Source organism: Gekko japonicus, unplaced genomic scaffold, assembly GCF_001447785.1.
Source record: "Gekko japonicus isolate JY-2015 unplaced genomic scaffold, Gekko_japonicus_V1.1 scaffold625, whole genome shotgun sequence".
Taxonomy (NCBI): Eukaryota; Metazoa; Chordata; class Lepidosauria; order Squamata; family Gekkonidae; genus Gekko; species Gekko japonicus.
Genome location: NW_015172572.1, coordinates 686,891 through 706,575, shown reverse-complemented (window position 1 = coordinate 706,575; position 19,685 = coordinate 686,891). Strand labels below are relative to the sequence as shown.

At 41.7% G+C, this 19,685-nt stretch overlaps 1 protein-coding gene across 1 annotated transcript in view; it reads left to right on the top strand.

Moving 5' to 3' along the window:
* Positions 1–19,685, top strand: part of CFAP47 (cilia and flagella associated protein 47) — a 387,027-nt gene that overhangs the window by 76,518 nt on the left and 290,824 nt on the right. The window contains exons 25-30 of the mRNA XM_015421363.1: positions 5,633–5,828; positions 9,148–9,357; positions 10,046–10,146; positions 10,793–10,927; positions 11,590–11,809; positions 14,835–15,041. Of these exons, the coding sequence (XP_015276849.1) occupies positions 5,633–5,828; positions 9,148–9,357; positions 10,046–10,146; positions 10,793–10,927; positions 11,590–11,809; positions 14,835–15,041 (1,069 nt within the window). The remainder of the gene's footprint in view (positions 1–5,632; positions 5,829–9,147; positions 9,358–10,045; positions 10,147–10,792; positions 10,928–11,589; positions 11,810–14,834; positions 15,042–19,685) is intronic.

The following is a 19,685-nucleotide window of genomic DNA, read 5'->3' as shown; positions in this document are numbered from 1 at the left end:
GGACCTAAGGTGATAAGCGCACTGGGCGGGACCTTGGAGAGAGTCCCCTCCTTCAACTACTTGGGTATCATTTTTAATTACAACTTATCATGGAAACCACATATTCAGGCGGCCCTCAAAGCTGCAAATATCACAACTAAGGCGATTAAAAAATTCTTTTATTCCAAGGGTGCTAAACATATACCAGCTGCCATTAAGATCTTCAATGCGAAGGTTGCCCCGCAGATCCTTTATGGGTGTGCGGGGTGGATTGAATTGACATCCTTGACTCACCCCTACACACTTTTCTGAGGGAAATTGCGGCAGTCCCGAGATGTGTAGCGGGAACAGCACTTAGGGTTGAATTTGCCCAACCATCAATGGAAAAGAGGGCCTGGCTTGCAGCTTTCAAACTGTCTGTGAAGAAGGGTGCCCAGGGTGGTAGCACAAATAAAGTGGGTTTCTCACATTTAATCCCCTGCGACACCTACAAGAGCAGTCGCTCAAAGCTAATTACACAGAAATTAACAACCTTGGGGATTGATATAACAGCTTCATTGTTAAATGAGTCGCTCAGAGAAATTAAATCCAAACTAAAGGATCTTGACTTCAGCAGTACCCTCCAAAGAGCTCGACGTACTTGCTCTGGTCTATCCTTGGGTCTTGCCCCCCTCCCCGAGGCTATTCCGTCATATTGCTACACTTTAAAGATTCCAAGACAACGCAGAGCGTTCACCTTGGCGAGGCTCAACTCCTTCCCCTCTAAGGTGCTCTCTGGTCGTTTCTTGGGACTTCCGTTTTTGGAACTACGTACTTGCTCTGGTCTATCCTTGCTTGCCCCCCTCCCCGAGGCTATTCCGTCATATTGCTACACTTTAAAGATTCCAAGACAACGCAGAGCGTTCACCTTGGCGAGGCTCAACTCCTTCCCCTCTAAGGTGCTCTCTGGTCGTTTCTTGGGACTTCCGTTTTTGGAACGTGTCTGCGATTGTGGACAAGAGATGATAGAAACTATGGATCATATAATGCTTTTCTGTCCTAAGTGGAATAAGAAAAGAGAGAGATACATCATTCCCGTTATGAGAAAAGAAAAGCTTCCTCTCCTTCCTTGGGTAGTTTCAGTGCTTTTGTCTGATAACTTCCCTGACAATCAAACCACGGCTATAGTGGCTTCCTTTCTAGCTGCGGTGATTAAGAAAACAAATCTCCCTGAGTTTAATTAGTTTATTGCTGATAACTGTCGACCTATATACAAATTTGATAATTTTAAGTGTGTGCTGGTTTTTGTTGTTGTTGTTTTCTGCTTTTTTAAAAATTCTGTACAGTTGCTATGTCTTTCTTGCTAATGCAATAAATATTATTATTATTATTATAACAACTAACCACAATTTTTGTTTACTAGATTATATGTAGAAAGCGATGTTTGTAGTCATGACCTTACAGGGAAAATGGAACCAAATTCTATAAAGTTTTAATGACTGGTTGCCTGGAGATTGTGTTCACTCTCCATAGGTGACTGGGTGAATGTCCGTTTACAGGCCTGTGTGAAGGGGTGATATTTGCTGATATATATTGCATTCTAAAACTTAATGAGTGTTACAATGCAATATATAATGACAAATATGAGAAGTCTAAGAGGGAATTTTCTAGGTGGTTAGCCATGTTGGTCTGAAGCAGCAGAACAAATTTAGAGTCCAGTGACACCTTTAAGACCAACAAAGGTTTATTCAAGGTTCTGTGAATCTGTTAATCAGCTTAATATTTGTAATGTGTCTAAAGTAAGGTGTTTTAGATGTGTGCATCTTTCAGATCCAACAGCAAAAGATACTTGACATAATATTGATTTGAAGCCATGGTTTATTTATCCAAAGTACACACACTAAATTATGGTTTTGGTGAATGAAATTCTCTTCAAGTTCTTTTTTTTGTTGGAGCTTTCAGGACAAAGGCTCCCTTGGACCTGGCATGTTGAGTATGTTTCTTCTCTCAGACCTTCTTCCGGGATCTGTATGAGATGATGTTCCCTGTTCCTGAAACCTCTCCTTCACATCTCTCCTCATTTCTCAGGCCTGACCTTCCCAACCTTGTTATTCCTCCTGGTTGGCAGGCTCCTTCATCCTCCAGCACTATATTTACAGCCTGCCTATGTCACTCATGACAAACATTTCCCAGCTCTGGGTTGGGAAATTGCTGGAGAGTTGATGGTAAAGCCTGAGAGTATGGGGTTTAGGGGGAGGGGAGGTGTACATTCCTTTCTAGAAACCGTTCACTTCCCCACTCCTGAGCCCTGACCTTCTCAGCCTTCTTATTCCCCTTGGTCAGCAGGGTCCTTCACCATCTCCCCCTCCTCCACTACCTGAATGCCTGCATACCTTCCCATCCCAACTTGGGTTTCCTTCCTTAATTTTGGCATGAGGGTTTCCTTCTCCTTATCTGTCGTCCCTTCCCCAACCTGTCCTTGGATCTTCTGGTCTCTCTTTGTGAACATTTGTGTGCCTTCACTTTCCCCTGGCATGGTTTTTCCTGCAGTCATCTTATGGGAGGAAAACATTCGTGGGTAACTAAAGTAAACTGAACATTAGGACCTTGTGATTGATCACTGTAACTATATTTTGACTGTCTTGGGTAAATTGCTGCTGCTACAGTGTTTTGAACTGGCCTTTCAAGAACTGCCTCTGCATTTAAAGTTGTATTTGATATCTAGTCTCTCTCTCTACGTCTGTTCTGTAACTTTGGTTAGATGAAAAGAAAAATAGGTTACACTCCTGCCTTTCTCTTTTTCTACCTTTCATTGCTTCTCAGCCTTTTGGCTAAGATCAAAAGTAGTATCTGTTCTTAGCAGTTTAATATCTGATATGTCCTCTATTTGAGAACTATGATAACTATCAAGCTTAAGCTGTGACAGCAGCTAAAGATCTGGGATTTGCCAGACACTTGTATATATTCTGAGTCTTCTTTCTGGTAACGAAGGGGCATTCATTCAGTAGCAGAACATGAAGAAGGTTCCAGATTCAATCCTTGGTATCTCCTGTCACAGGAATAAATGAGACTTCTAGATGAGACTGGAGGAGGGGTGTCCAAACTGTGGCTCGGGATCCATTTGCGGCTCTTTCACACATATTGTGCAGCTTCCGGCAGGGCGGTTGGGGAAGCTAAATATCATTAGCAAACAAATTATCATTGGACAAATAAATATCATTATCAATATCTGCTTTTACCACTTTTGTTATTATTTTTGGCAGTCTCGTTTAATGTTAATAAAAAGCAAATTTGCATATTTCCCAGTAAAAACATGTAGTATTTGTTCATGTCTTGCGGCTGTCAAACGTCTGATGTTTATTCTGTGTGGCTCTTATGTAAGCAAGCTTGGCCACCCCTGCTCTGGAGGTTGGCTGCCCATTGGAGTAGACAGTTCTGACCTTGAAGGACTAATGGTCTGACTCAGTAGAAGGTGGCTTCATGTGTATTCTGGTTTGCTGTCTGCTTTGAAATAATTGTTTGATGATTTCAGATATAACAACAAATCATTGTTTGCACAAACTGGCTAGGAAACCAATATTTATCATTTCGTCTGAAACTATAGGCGACTTCAGATATGCAGGGGCTTCATAAAAACTACATTGAAGCAAATACTTGAATTGGAATTGTATTTTGCTAAATTACTATACGCTATGGCCTGGCGTGATGTGGTCCATGGGGTCGTGAAGAGTCAGACTCGACTGTGTGACTGAACAACAACAACAAAATTTTTGTTCAAATCTATGTAGCAGTTGATAATGGAGTTTAAAATTTGTCTTTTGGATTTTTATTTAATAGGCATATTATTTTGTTTTGCATATTGTTAATACTTACTGCATTTTGTAATGATCAGAGTTTTGGTTAACAATAAAACTTTGATTCTGAGTTCTGAAATATAAACCATTAATGCTTTGGCAGAATAAAACAGATTTCAGATAGTGTTGTTGGGCAATATTGCATTATGATACTAGGAATTAACAGCTACAGAAGCAGTAAAAGTGTTTTTCTGAATCTGTGCCTTTTGTGGGTTGAACATAGCTGGATTTTAATGGACTATAGGAACTGTAGGAGCCGAGGAACATTGTAAACACTGCCCAAGTGTGCTACTGAGTTAGGAGGACAGAGTTATCCTCCTCAAAGTTCTAGAGGAACTCTTGAACAGGGAATGCCTAGTCTAGGGGTAGGCAAACTTTTTGTCCAAAATGCCCCTGTTTTTAATTGCGAAGATGTTGATGAGCTGGCAGACTTCTTTTGGGGATGTTCTCAGTGCTTTGGGGGCTCAACTTGAGTAGAGAGCTAGCCCCGTGTACCAGTATGCCAGTGATCTGATATACTGCTGTTTGGCATATTTGCCAGGGGTTTCCTATCCCTAGCCTAGAGTCCATTCTTTCACAGTTGGGTACATATCTCATGGCACCAGCATGTTCTCCCAAACTTCCAGATAGGACTGCAATGTATTTTATTGCCACAGCAAGTGAGAGTGAGATGTGGGAACCTGGAACGTAGTGCTGAATTTGAAATGTGGTCTTAAAATGCTTCATCTTGTTATTGATTTTTTTGGGTTGTTGACCAAAACCTCAATTGTACATAGTGGGGCTTACTTCTGAGTAGTCATGCATAGGGTTGCACTTATTGCACATTGTCAAACCTCACAATGCTTTGCTTGCTTTGGTTGCCATTGTTGCTGGGGGGAGGGAATTCCTTAGGGGAGGGGGGTGGTGTGATTAAGTGAGAGAATGAGACCTTTGCTTCTAGAAGACACAACTTTCCAAGTCATCCTCCTTCTCTCCTCTTTCCTTTCCCAAGAAAAGGTGTCCTTGAGAAGCTCTCTGTACCAACCTCAAATGCAGATAAAGGTAAAGGTTCCCTTGCTCGAAAGCCAGTCGAGTCCGACTCTAGGGTTGCGGTGCTCATCTCCGTTTCAAAGCCGAAGAGCCAGCACTGTCTGAAGACGTTTCCGTGGTCATGTGGCCGGCATGACTAAACACCAAGGTGCACGGAACGCTGTTACCTTCCCACCAAAGTGGTACCTATTTATCTACTTGCAATTTCTTGCTTTCGAACTGCTAGGTTGGCAGGAGCTGGAACTAGAGACGGGAGCTCACTCCGTCATGCGGCACACTCGGGTCTTGAACTGCTGAACTACTGACTTTCCACAGCCTGCAGTTCAGCGTCTTAACCACTTGAGCCACCGCAGCTCCAAATGCAGATAACCAAGACATATATCTTTCACTTGGCTGGGATGGCAATGTTAGACGTGGTATAAATGTGATGTGTGCTTGGGGAAGGGGCTTTTCTTTGAATCTACTATATTAAGCTTGTGCCTGCCAAAAGTCTTTAGTTCTGGCACAGTGACTTTCTGGATCTCGCATATACCTGAATAAACTTATCACTGCTAAGAGAGAGTTGTTGAGTATAACTGGACCGGGGTCTGACGCACATATAAATTGTTAAGATCTCTGTCACTAATAACTATTTTGTATAGTTTTGTATGATAATATATTAATATATATTCTTGAGGTTCACCTCATGCTTTAGCTTCATTTTCAAAAGAAAGCAATATGTTTTGTCTTTGAGAGTTCAGTGCATCCTAGCACTTAACCCCCATTTGATTGTCTATTATATTTTTCTGCAGCTTGTCTTGGAAAATACACAGCTGAAGTGCCACTGCTCTTGAATAATGACACATCTGTATACAGAGTAGTCTCTTTATCAGGGTGTGTGAAGTCACCCAAGATCAACTTTGACCCTCAGATTTTGATACTGACTCCTGTTCCTCTCAATATAAAAACAGGAGCTGATGTCCGCATAATTCCTCAGGGCTATTTAAGGTAAATCTTCAGTTACTGTTTCAATAAAGTGTTGTTTATTTCATTTTTCTTTGGAAGGTTTTCTGTATTATACTTGTTAATTGGATTAGTAAGTTAATGTACAAGGGAAGAAATACAATTCTTCACAGATGAGATTATTATTTTGTACCTTTTCCAAGGTTTTGTGTCTAACAAAGCAACTACAAAACAAAAACAAAGAAAAACCACAGTTATATAATGGTACCACAAGTTCTGTTAGTTTTAGTTGGTTATGTAGATCTACCTAAATCATGTAGGCTTTACTACCTCTTCTAAAAATTGTTATTTGGCACAAGACTGGGATTTTGGTTTGTTCTTTATATCAATGGTCCACCTATCTTGTTGAACCACTAGGCACTTTTGGAATTTTAAAAATGAGGAGTGTGTACTGCCAGAAAATGGCTGCTATGGGGGTGGGGACCAATTGCAAAATGGCTGTCACAGAGCACTGGGGCCAGTCACAAAATGTTGGGAGGTTGCATTCCAATAATTTCCTTTTCTTGGAAGTACCTACTTCTGAATAGGTGTTCCCACTAGACACAAAGATTATACCTCCTGGTTACTTCTGAAGCACCTCCTACTCCAGTGAGGTAGAGGAAAATCAGGAATCTCTCCTTATATATAAAAGAGTTTTGGTGTGATTCCTGGACACGCTTCCACAGCCTTTTGCCCGCTCAGCTGCTCGTCTTGCGGACTCCCAATCCCCTGGCTACATTGCCTCGCTGCGTTGGCTCAGCCCCGCCCACTGAGCTGGCAGCCAGCAGTTCGCTCTCAGTCTGGAGGGAGCCGGTGAAGGGCATGGATGCTCTGCTGAGGGAGCAGCAACCCCTCCACAGGAGAGAAGGAGGCAGACCTAGCGAGCAGCAGCAAGCAGGGGAAGCACTCATCTTCACTGCCCCTCGCGGCCCGTTTCCCTTGGCCCCTAGGCCGGCACTTTATCAGGGAAATAGCTCAGTGGCTGCACCTCAGAGAAAGCTGCCCAGCGCCTTTAAACGGTTCCCCCGCCTTCCTTCAGCAGTGGTGGCAGCACCAGGGAGCGTCTGGCCTGGAGGAAACGAGCTGCAGCTCCTGGAAAGCCGGACTCTCTCCTGAGGAAGACACTTCACTTGGCTCCTGTGTGGACCTAACTGTGACTAACTGTCTCCTCAGTGGCTCTTGGTAGGCAACCAACTTCTGTCAGTTTTTTTAAAAAAGGATTTTCAGCATAACCCCCTCCACCGCCCACTGTACTTTTTCCTCAGTGCTTGTTGCTAGGCAACCAGGTTCTGTCAGTAAAAGGCCATATCTGCACCTATTTCTGCCTTTGGGAGAAAACTCATTGGGGCCAGTCCTGATAGGGTTGCCAAATCCAGGTGGGAAATTCCTGGAGATTTGAGGGATGGAGCCTGGAGAGGGTGAGGTTTGAGGAGGGGTGGGACCTCAGACAGGTACAATGCCACGGACCCCACCCTCCAAGCCAGTCGTCCCCCATGGGGAACCACTGTTGCCAATCTCCAGGTGGGGGCTGGAGAACATTCAGAATTACACCTGCTCTCTAGGAGGGAGGGGGAGGAGATGGAAAGCTGAAGCCAGGGGGCAGATAACAGTAGGTTGACAATTGTCTGGGGGGGAGATAGGGTTGCCAACTCCAGGTGGGAAATTCCTGGAGATTTGAGGGGTGGAGCCTGGAAAGGGTGAGGTTTGAGGAGGGGTGGCAACTCAGACAGGTGCAGTGCAATGGATCCCACCCTCCAAGCCAGCCGTCCCCCATGGGGAACCATTGTTGCCAATCTCCAGATGGGGGCTGGAGAACATTCAGAATTGCACCTGCTCTCTAGGAGGGAGGGGGAAGAGATGGAAAGCTAAAGCCAGAGGGCAGATAACGGTAGGTTGACGGTTGGCTGGGAGAGAGATAGGGTTGCCAACTCCAGGTGGGAAATTCCTGGAGATTTGAGGGGTGGAGCCTGGAGAGGGTGAGGTTTGAGGAGGGGTGGGACCTCAGACAAGTTCAATGCCATGGACTCCACCCTCCAAGCCAGCCATTCCCTCATGGGGAACCATTGTTGCCAGTCTCCAGCGGAGGGATGGAGATCACACAGAATTACAACTGCTCTTCAGATGGCAGAGATCAGTTCCCCAGGAGTAAATGGTGGACTCTGTCATTATACCCTGCTGAGATCGCCACAGCAAATTGACGCTGAGTGCCCAAGGCTAGGGCACTCTCCCAGAGCCTCTTCCTAGAGCTCGTTGTATTTATTTCCACAACGAGCCTTATTCCTAGTGGCTATATATTTTGGAGAAGTGATACTTTTAAGAAGAACCAAAGAACTCCAAGAAACCTATCAGTGGGTATCACTGATTAATACCTATAAATAGTAACTATAACATATGGTTTTAATTTGTTAGACATGTACAGAATGATTCTGAGCCAGCATGACCATGATCTTTGCTAGGAGTTGCAGCAGTCTAATAATACAGCGCTGTGCGCTACAGTGTTTTAGAGGCTTTTTTTTGGGGGGGGATGGCTACAGGTAGGAAGAAAGGAAGAATGGTCTGCTCTTTTGCGCTTTTTATGCAGAGTCCAAATAGCCATCAGAACAGCTCAGTATTAAATAGTGCTGAATTGTGGTAATGCCTCCTTTGCATAGAATAGGATTCTGCTTTAGCTGCAGAAGCACAAAAGCTACAACAATTCAAATATCCTTGTAACTGGCTTATCCATATCCATCAGTCTATGATTCCATCAGGTTTTGTTAGTCACTTTTAATTATTTGTTGTGGCCTTGCACTTGTGTTTCTTGAATTCCAACAGTTATGTCACCTAATTCTCTTTTGAAACCAGTGAGAGTTTTAAAAGAAGTTTATGATGTAACAGGGGTGGGTGGGTGATCTGCTGTGCAAAAGGAGGTAAATCAAAAGGTCTCCTGACCTTGAGTGTTCATGAAGTTGTTCTTTGGGTCCTGTGATTTGGATCTGCAGTATTTGTCCTCAAACCAGTGAATGGAAGTCAGCTGATTTTTAACATACTTCTTGTGTCTATTTCCAGGCAACTGAAATTACCAAAATTACCATTTTGTTGTATGTGTTGCTCTTCAGCTAGTTTTTCTTTACAGATCTGAGTGTCACAATTCCCTTGAATTGAGAATGTAATATAATCCTTTTGATTGTTAATGAGCTACCAGTAAAAAAGCATGCATTTCATAGATAACTTTCAGCCAGTAACTACTTTAAAAATGTATTGTTTTCTCCAAAGTACTGTGCTGAAAACAGATATGGTCGGTTCTTTGGAAGTGTAAATTTTTCTTACTGCTTTTGCTGTATAGGAAGACAGCTTTGCAAGTTGAAATTCCAGCAAATGACCCTGAACATAATGACCAGATAAATCCATTAAGTGTGGAATTACCAAATGGGAATTTTATTGACATAACTGTAGAAGGAAAAAACATTGGTTTTATATGTCGTGTCAATTTCTGTTCCTCAAAGCCATTGTCTTGTATGAAGAATATATACTTTGTTGATGAACAAAAAACCAGGTATCTATGCTGATGTATTTTTAAAGGGTGAAGTCATTTAGAAAGTAATATAAGAGATACTATCTAGGAGGGGAAAATATCTTTCATAAAATCATACATTTGAAAATCAAGTAATTTTAGCTTGAAGACAAATGCCATCTAAAACTTCCATGTTTAAAATGACATACAGGTTCATACTATACATACAGAAAATTTTAGAGATAGTGTGATGCTGGCTTCAGGATTTTGATGGTCTTCTGGTTCTTTTCTTCCTACTATCCAAAACTAGGACCAAATAGGTCAAGGAGACTATATTACCCTTCTAATACCAGGGGTAGGCAACTCATTGGATTGTTGTTTGTTTAGAAAGAGAAAGGTAGCTGCAGGGAATGGCTGTGTGGCTCAGTATGGGAATCTGACCTGCAGCCAGTTTATCTTTGGTATCATGTGTAACTAATTGCTAGGGTTTTGTTGCTGCTTCAGTTTGTCTGTCACATTTGTATTCTGCTGTTCCTTCAAAGAACTCAAGGTGGAAGTGTGCATAGGTTTTTCATTTTAGCATAATGAACTGTGCAATCCAAAACATTGATTTTAATGGCCTTAGAAGGCTGTAACTCTGCACTATTAGAATCTTCATTGGATTTTAAGTATATTGTATTGGCTAGAAAATAATGAATTGTAGTTTCAGTGAAAGTTGTGGTGTTCTTAGATTCCCACTTAAGGTTGCTACAACAGCAGAGAACTGCCTCCTTACTGTGTATCCATATTTGGCATGCCACCTTAAAGACCAACAAATTATCCTGAAAAGTGGTGAGCAGATAATGTTTTATCTATTTTCAAGCTACTGTGAGGGTAGCATCAATTTAAAAGATATGGCTCATGCATTCAGCTATTTTTCATATTTAACCAGTCCTGTTGAGAACATCTAATTGCCTTTATGACAGCTTTTAAATTGTGCCCCCAGTGGAAGCAGGTGCTTTTGGTTTGGGGGTGGGAAGATATGACTACAAGTTAAAAATATCTAAAGCTACACCTTAAAGGATAACCAGGATCACTGCAACAAAGACTGATAAAAACCAATTAGATTGGACATGAATAAAATTTAGAATGGATCCTGTGAGCAATAGTAATTGACTGGCCAACTGAGTAAGTTATCCAGGGAAGTTGAGATCTCCTACTTCAGAGGATTTGAAGATGAAGAATATTTATTTGTCTGTTTGGGTTCAGTTAGGTAAACCTTAATGTATCCTAACTCTAACTTTCGCATAGTTAAAGATAGCCTACGTAACATGCTTGTTTGTGTTACTTTGGGTGCTTGGACCCTAAATCCTTAATTTATTGATATACAACTGTAGTTTGCAGGGGGAAATACAAATGATATTATTTGCGTATTGATTATAGGTAGTAATATAAAACATGTATGGTGATTTCCATTGTGTTTTCATCAAACTTGCAGATTCTAATGAGATAATTTACAGCAATGGAGAAAGTCTGCAACATCCATGCTACATTCCAGGAACTTGTTCCCATACAAATTCTTCCAGTAACTTTGGCACCATTACCAACTCTACCTATGAAAATTCCATAGCAGGTATAATTTGTTTCCCCCCCCCACACACACAGCAAATAAAACTGAATTAGACATTTTTCAAATGCTTTGTGTAGACTCTAAAATAAAAACAAAGGCCAATTTTTTGAAAAGTGCTGTCAGTTAAGAAATATTGCTTTTTGTTAGAGCAATTGTAGACGAGAATACTGGTTTAATGTTATACAGTCAATTTGGATTTTCCTTCTACAGTAAGATAGTATTATTCACTGAACTGTTCCTTAGTTTCTTCCAAAGAATGAGAGAAACATTTACGTCACATACTCCAGGATCCCAAGTTCATATGTTCCACAGAGATGGATAGATTACACGGCAATGTAAAATGAACAGAATCCATGCCAGTGATCAGGATTGTATTGGAGAAATGCTGATATATTTGTAATTGGATGTTCTACTGTATCCATTTCTGGTGTGAAATCATGAATTCTGTTTGGTCTGATAGTTAAAGTTTTCTCTGGTTCTGATAATTGTTTGGTTTGGTCTGATAGTTAAAGTTTTCTCTGTGGTAAAGAAGTCATTAATCAAGGGCTAGTCACTACAGTATATTCCAAACACTTCATTATAGGGCAGTGTAAAAGAATGTGAAAGATCTTATTTATCCTTTCCAAAGTGATCAGTTTTAACTAAATTAAATTATTTTTGTGCAGAATTTGAAAAGGAAGTTGAAAATGAAAAGCTGAAGAAGAATGAAGCTATCAGCCAAGATGGCGCAAATCGGTGTTATTTTGACTTTTCCCTTTTTCCTGCAGAAGGCACAGAAGCATATGCCTTTTTACAGAAAGTTATCACAGCAGTCCAGAATTGGTTTGCTCTCTTTGGTTGGTCTAAAGGACCAAATCCTATTTCTATTCCACGTACTCTAAGATGGTAATCTTTTGTTTTCTCAGTCTATTTTCTTTTATTAAATGTAAACATGTTAATTAAATTGCACGTACAGTTATTTGCAGTGAGGTTTTACTGTGTTGCTGCTTGCTGTGTCCCCATTCTTAATTGGGGAGTTAGAGGAAAAAACATAAAACCACAGTATGAGCAGAACGAATTAAAGCCTTCTGAAGAAGTCAAGAATAGATGAAATAGGATGCGGTTTTATGGATGTATTGATTTAGCCTGGAGGCGGACTTACTCATCCATGCCTGTTTAAAACCTGGAGATCTGGGCAGAACATGTTTGATCTCTACTGGTCAGGTTGACTAAAAACATTGGTCTTAATTAGGACCCAAGTATAATTTCTCTGGGCCCAATTTCAAACTTGCAAAATCCCCCCCCCCCATGACCCTATCCCATATGTATATAACTTCATGAATTATACAAGAAAAATGTTACTTTTATTTCTGAAATTATATCATGACTGTCAGACGTTTTGTATACCACCATTTAAAAATGTTTCAAGGTGGCTTGCAGTTAACACAACATGGGATAGTTTCAGGTGGGCAGCCGTGTTGGTCTGAAGCAGCAGACCAAATTTAGAGTCCAGTGGCACCTTTAAGGCCAACAAAGGCTTATTCAAGGTATGATCTTTTGTGTGCATGCACACTTTTCCAAATACATTGGAATGGAAGGTAAGAGACTCAAACTTATAGATAAACCTTTTCTTGCTCACAGACAGCCCCCCATCTCAAACAGCTCCTCACCCACAATAATGCAACATCTAATTTGAACATGGACACTGGGACCAGAACTTGCAGTAAAGTAAGATGCCAACTTTGCTGCCACATACACTCAGACAACACAATCACTGGACCTAACAGTATCAACTACACCATCAGAGGCTAATTCTCTTGCTCATCTTCTAACATTGTATATGCCATTAAATGCCAGCAATGCACTGGGCAAACAGGACGAACCCGACGCTAGAGGATAAATGGCCACAAGTCAGACATCAAGAATCACAAGACTGAGAAACCTGTAGGAAAACACTTCAACCTTCCAGGACACTTCAGCCTTCCAGATCCTGGAAGCCAGACTGGGACCACATTATCTGCTGTTGAGGCATGTTGTTGTTTAATGCAGATGTTTTAAATGATATAAGGATGATGATTTTATGGATTTTAAATGGAGTATTGTAATGTTTTTAATATTATAAATCTGCATTAACTGCAGATACATATATGTTGTTACACGCCCTGAGCCTAGAATGTGGGGAGGGCGGCCTGTAAGTCTAATGAAACAAACAAACAAATAAATAAATAAATTTGCTAACTCATTTAGTCCTCACATATGTATTCTCAACAAGAAGGACCGATAAGTCCTCTGTATTTTAGTGTATTTCTTTTTCAGAATACTCTATTAGAATACTGAATGTAATGCAGGGAATATTGGAATGTTTTGTTGATAGGATTCTGCACCCACTTCAAAGAAGAAAAAAACGCTGTTAAGTTACCACCATGCCTGAGAGGAGACAAACGGGGAATCTCAGTTTACTTCCCACAATTAAAGAAGATACCCTTAATACATTTATCTCCCATTTGACGTATTTATTGGTTTCTGCTTTCCCCCCTTAAATAAATCAAAACAACTGTTGACCTTGTAACCTTAGCTTCTTGTTTAGTTTTGTCTTTGCATATTTTAAAACATCTTCATCATGTTACATGTTAATTTGCTGTTCAGCCTCTGTCTATAAGTTTGAGCTCTTACCTTCCATTCCAGTGTATTCAAAACAGTGTGCCTTGCACATGAAAGCTCATACCTTGATTAAACCTTTATTGGTCTTAAAAGTGCCACTGGCCTCTAAATTTGTTCTACAACATGGGATGATAGCCAATAACATAAAACTTTTTAGAATCAGAAAATGTGTAGATCAAGACCTGTGCCAGGGCAGGAGATGAATTAAAAAGATTGTAGGAATTAAAAAAAAAAGTATAACAGGCACCCAGAGGCTTACATGATAATACAGTCGTAATAATTGTCTTGTAGCCTGGGCATGGTGCCTGTTTTCTACCTTCTCCCATTATTAAGCCTTCAGCTAAGTGAACCAATCCACTATTTGTCCTTTCACTAACTATGTGGTTTCCTTGAGTGTCCATCCCATGGACTATAGAAGACATCAGACAGAGGCTGTATAGGTTTGTACTTTCCCTTTCCTTTGATCTGAGAGCATGTAGAAATTTTCAGTTCCCAAAGTGCTATAGTCTTATCCTGATGTAAGCTTTTTACATAAAGCGTGAATGGTTAAGACCTTGGCAAATGATCGGCAAATTAAAAGAAGAAAGTTTTATCCATGAATTGATAGTTTTTTGAAACACCTTGAAATTAATAGTGTAATTTGGCCTAGATGCTGCTGGGCCATAACATCTTTGCTGAATTTACCTACCCATGCAGGGATGATATTCAGACTAGCAGTATTGAACAAACGTTTTTAACAGCATGAGATAAGAATACTACATTATATTGAATCAAAAGTTTATTATAGAACTAAGATGGCATATTCTTGTAGGACTATTTTTAAAATGTTTTGTTTTAATATGTTTACTGCCATAGGTATTAACAGTACAATCCTATGCTGTCATTTCAGTCTGATTCCATTGAAGTAAATGATTTTAGAAAGGGATAACTCTGCACAAATTGCACTTTAAATTACCTAATAGTACACAGATGGCTTCAAATTTAGCTGTGATGCATGTCTCATAGAATTTTATGTTCAATGTCTGAGACTTTTTAATTCTTAAGGGAGGGAAAGACAAAGAATCAACTATATATATATATATATATATTTGCCCCATGCTGTTTTCCTGGGTGTCACTGTTTGCTCTACCAAAGGAAATGTACAGGCAGCCATTGGTACATGCAGTTTCTGCAGTGAGGCGATATATATATATATATATCTGTGTTTGCTACATAAATGTTTTAATGTTGGTTTGCATTTAATAATAAAATAATGTTTTATCTCACCCAGTGATGTCTGTAAAATTCAAATGACTTCATGTGATGAAAAAGTTAAACAAAACCTTGGCAAAGATACCAAGACCATTTATGACATGCTTCTCCACCTGAGTGGGCAGTTGCTTCCTGGAATTTCTTCAAGCCAGTCCTTGCCATTTGATCCCACTCAGCGTGTGGTGCAGCTCCACTGGCAGCATTCCACGATGATCACTTTTCTCAAGTAAGTGTTTATTTGGGAGTGTTAACACTCTTTAAAGGATTTTCTGAAAAAGTTTAATACCCATTCCAGATTAACATTTTCTCTTTTAATTAGTATATGTTTTTATTCATATGATTAAAGCACATTCCATTTACAACAGTATGCAACGTGCTTTCTATTCCATTAAGTTCTTTTGGAGTTCTGTTGAAGTCAAGGGTACCTTTGGTTGCAACCCTGCACCTGTATCTCTTGGTGGTGGTGGAAAGTGCCATCGAGTCACAGCTGATTTATGGTGACACTGTAGGAATTTCAAGGCAAGAGACTAACAGAGGTGGTTTGCAGTTGCCTAATTGCCTGCCTCTGCATAGCATCCCTGGACTTCTTTGGTGGTCTTCCAAATACTAACCAGGGTTGATTCTGCTTAGCTTCCAAAATCTAATGCGATTGGGCTAGCCTGGGCCATCCAGGTCAGAGTGCCCTTATCTCTTACTACTGGCTTATTGCAGTGATGTTTCTGAGGGCTGATTCACACATTATGAAGTTCTTATCTCCCCCTGTCTCCTACATGGCTGCTGCAAGGACTTTTGATTGAATGTGTGCTACATGGAACTTAATTCCTAGGCCTCTGTAAGAAGAGGAGGCTTATGTCTCCCGCCCCCATGCTGTTTTCCTGATCTGAAATGGCTCTGGGGGCCACTGTTTACTCTACCAAAGGAAATGTACAGGCAGCTTGCTCCCCTCTTTCTATTTATTGTGCCCCTCTTCTCTTGGGGGTGTAGGAAGTACAGTGAGTACAGTGATTACTGATCTGCTGCCTTTACGCCACTTGTTTTCTCTGAGTTGATTTCCCCTCCCCACAGCCTTGGAGCAAAGGAATGCCTCTGGCTTCTGTGTTTTGCAAGCTTTTTTCTTTCTATTGATATTCAGGAACTGCTGCTTGGCTTGTGTTAACAGTGAAGCTAATGCAGAACATGGAGATCCAAGGGAGGAAAGAGCTTGTCTCTTGCCATTGCTCTTGCCTGTGTGTGGGATTTAATTGCCCAGTTTTGTCAATGAAGTTTCATTCTGGAAGGGTCGGCAGGAGAGGAGCTGCTTAGCCCTATGTTGGGTTGCCCTTCCAGTGGATGCGTGAAGCTGCTTGTTCGGAGAGGATATCAAGGAGTTTCCTTTTCTTCCTCTGTTTCTTTCTGTTTTATTGGAAGATGCAAGGGAGAGCAGCCTGATTAACATTCTGGGAGGGCCCAGGGATGAGTATTACCAAAGCTCCATGCAAGGGGATGCAGAGGGAGGGCTGGGTTTTAGCAGACAAAGGTTATGCATTTTCTATTGCCCATGACACACTCCACATCTGTGCAACCCAACACCAGAGTAATGCGCTCTGTAGCTCCTAGCCCGTGAGCTCCTACACTTAAGTATTAACTTTATTGTAACACAATAGGCTTGTAGCTCCCTCTTCTCCACTGCACCTGTGCTAGGCACAGCTGCCGCTCAAGGTAAGCAGGAGTGATGTCAGGGAGAAAGAACTGACAAGTAAACTACTATCGACCTTGGAGCTCTAGCAGCTGTAGCAGTGGCAGCAGCCAAAGTTGGACAGATCCACAGGGAGGGCACCTACCTAGCCATTAGTTAAATTACTGCCCCTCATGCATCCCAGAAAAATTCCTAGCTACGAGCCTGTCATTGAGAAACTCTTGGCTCTGAATGTTAGCCTGGATACCATCCAGGACCTGGGCCTCCATGCAGCATTTACTTTGGTGAGAAATCCTGTAAAATTGATTGCTCACTGATTTAATTGATCTGCTTTTGGAGTATGCCACACCTGTTTATCCCAATTTCTTGGTATTCCCCCTTTGAAATCTCTTCCCTCCTATACCTACCTGTTGACTTCCCAAAGCCTTTTAAGAGCATTCATTCTGGTCTAATTAATCCCCCCTTTCCTTGGCAGTCATGAAGGGAAGGTTCATATGTTTACCTTATTCAGAATGAATCTGCCCCTGCTCCTTAGATAAGATCCACATGATTGTGCATAGTCTTTTGGGAAGTCCTTTATATGCTAATCTCAGGAGGCATTATATTTCACTGTGTTTACCAGTTCATTCTGATATATATTCTTATGATCTAGTTACATATCTACTTGCTGACAGAGATCCAAGAACTGTAGCAGATGCATTTTTTTTACTTCTTTGTCTATAAGGTGATTAACTACAACTATTCACTGCTCAAGATTGATGTATCATAGTGCTTTTATTGGATGAAAGAAAAGGAAAGGAAAAAGTATATTTTCTCATTTCCCCCCACAGTAATCACATTGCATGATTTGTCAACTCTTCTTGCAAATAAAATAAAACCTAGGCACCCACCCTCCTTATAAAGGCTTGGATATTTGAGTAGGATTATGGTTCCTTTGTAAAGCTGCTACCTCTGTATATGTAACAATGTAACTGGTAATACGTTTATGGTATTGGACTGGGGCACCTTCAGTGAGGTGCTGTCTCCAACTGAAACAAACATTGGGAATGGGAAAGGGAGAGGCTCTCCTCCGATTCACAAGGCTTCATACAAAGGATAAAAAACAGCACTTTAAGAATGAGATCCTTCAGTATAGGGTTGCCAGCTCCCCCACTCTGCCTCCAGCCACCAATCAGCTGACTGGCAGGGGGACTTACCAGGAGCAGGAGAGAGACCTAGGCTATGTTGCCATGACATGATGGTGTCATTTCTGGCATGTATCGGAAATGATGTCATCACGTCAGCGGTGTCATGGTGATGCTTTGGTATTTGGGCAAAAACTCTATTGTAGAAGCCATTTTTATCGTAGAGTTTTTGCCCAAATACCAGAGCATCATTGCAGCATCACAATATGATGACATCACTTCCAGTATATGCCAGAAGTGGCCACCACATAGCTGGCGATGTAGCTTGGGCCTCCCTCCCACTCCTGGTAAGTCTCCCCCCCCCATCCCCTGCCGGTTGCCAGGCAGTTATGCTCTGTTTACACATTGTTGTTATCAAGCTTTCATTTTGTTGGCCTTTCTTTCACGCCCATCTTGGTGCTGAGAATAGCTTTGTCAATTGCATGATGCCTTGAAAATAAGTGTCTACTGTCTACAATACAAAAGCTGAGAGTCAGCAGAAACAAGGAAGGGACTGGGCATAATTCTGCATGATCTTGGTTACTAGGCAACCTCAGAAAGAAACAAGCCTCTGTCTAGTTTTCTGACCATTAATTAGGATCATTCAAGGAGCATTTAGACATAGTAGATCCTACTACATTAAAGTTCCTTCAGACAACTTTTAATTTATGGATTTTTCTGCAAACTTGGATATCCCCCACATTTGTACAAATATCTCTTTCATGTCTACATGGCCTGCTTTCATGACAACATGGATTTAAGTATCCACTGATGAGGCCATGTTGACTGATTGATATATTGGTATTTACTGACCGGTGGACGGGAGAGTAAAAATGTTTTATGAAGTCTAAGAATTAGAAATTAAAGTCTTAATTTCCCATGCCTATTACTTATGTACCAGGAAATTATACAGGAAGTGATTTGTTCCTAAATTGGAAGTTCACAGTAAGCTTAAGTAAAGTTTCTCCCAATTCCTTTGAGTGCAGCTTTCACTTCACTTTTTGAAATTGCATTGTTCCCACCTTCTCTTTATTTTGCCCCTTTCAGTTAATAGGGATACCATTCCCCAGGTGAGGGCGGGGATCCCCCACTTTTACAGGCTCTGGCCAACACTGGTCAGCTGGCCTGCAGGAGGAAATTCCTCCCACCCCGACATGGTGCACAACACACTGACATCATGCAGAAATGACATCAGCACTTTTGTGGCGTTGGGGGACACTCTCTGCTTTTTGGGCAAAAGGATCCCCCACTTTTACAGGCTCTGGCCAACACTGGTCAGCTGGCCTGCAGGAGGAAATTCCTCCCACCCCGACATGGTGCACAACACACTGACATCATGCAGAAATGACATCAGCACTTTTGTGGCGTTGGGGGACACTCTCTGCTTTTTGGGCAAAACTCTATGGATCTTCTTCGTGGTCTCTGTGCATCACACCCTTGGGAATACTGCGCCTGCGCTGAACCTTCTCGGTACCGGTAGCTAGCAAAAGGGATTTTCGCGCCTCTCCCAGGTCACGCGCCGGCTCCACTGCGCATGACCAAGGAGGGGCACGCAGATCCCGCCAGTTCTTTTCTGACCGCCACCCTGGTAGGACGCCTTCTGCCTCGGTCTGTTAAGTACCAAACTTTTTGCTAAACTTGCGTTTAGTTAGTTTCCTTTTCTTTATTTTTGTAGTTAGCATTTTTCTTCGGTGTGCTTGTTTCTTGTTTTTACGTTTCCACCCCGCTGGCCTATGGCCCCGCGGTGGGGTTGTTTCAAACGGTGTAAGACTTGCGGCCTTAAAATATCCCCCACCGACGGGCATTCGCTTTGCCTCGTCTGTTTAGGGGAGTCGCACTGTGTTTCTAAGTGCAGACATTGCCAAAAGTTTTCGAACCAGACGAGAAAGAACAGGGCAGCTCGTCTGCACTTAGTTTTGATGGAGAAGGCCCTCTCTCCACAGTCCTCTTCGCCGTTGGATACGTCCGGACACGCCTCGATGTCCACCCTGGCTGCGGACACTTGTCCTCCCGTTTCGGGACCATCGACGTC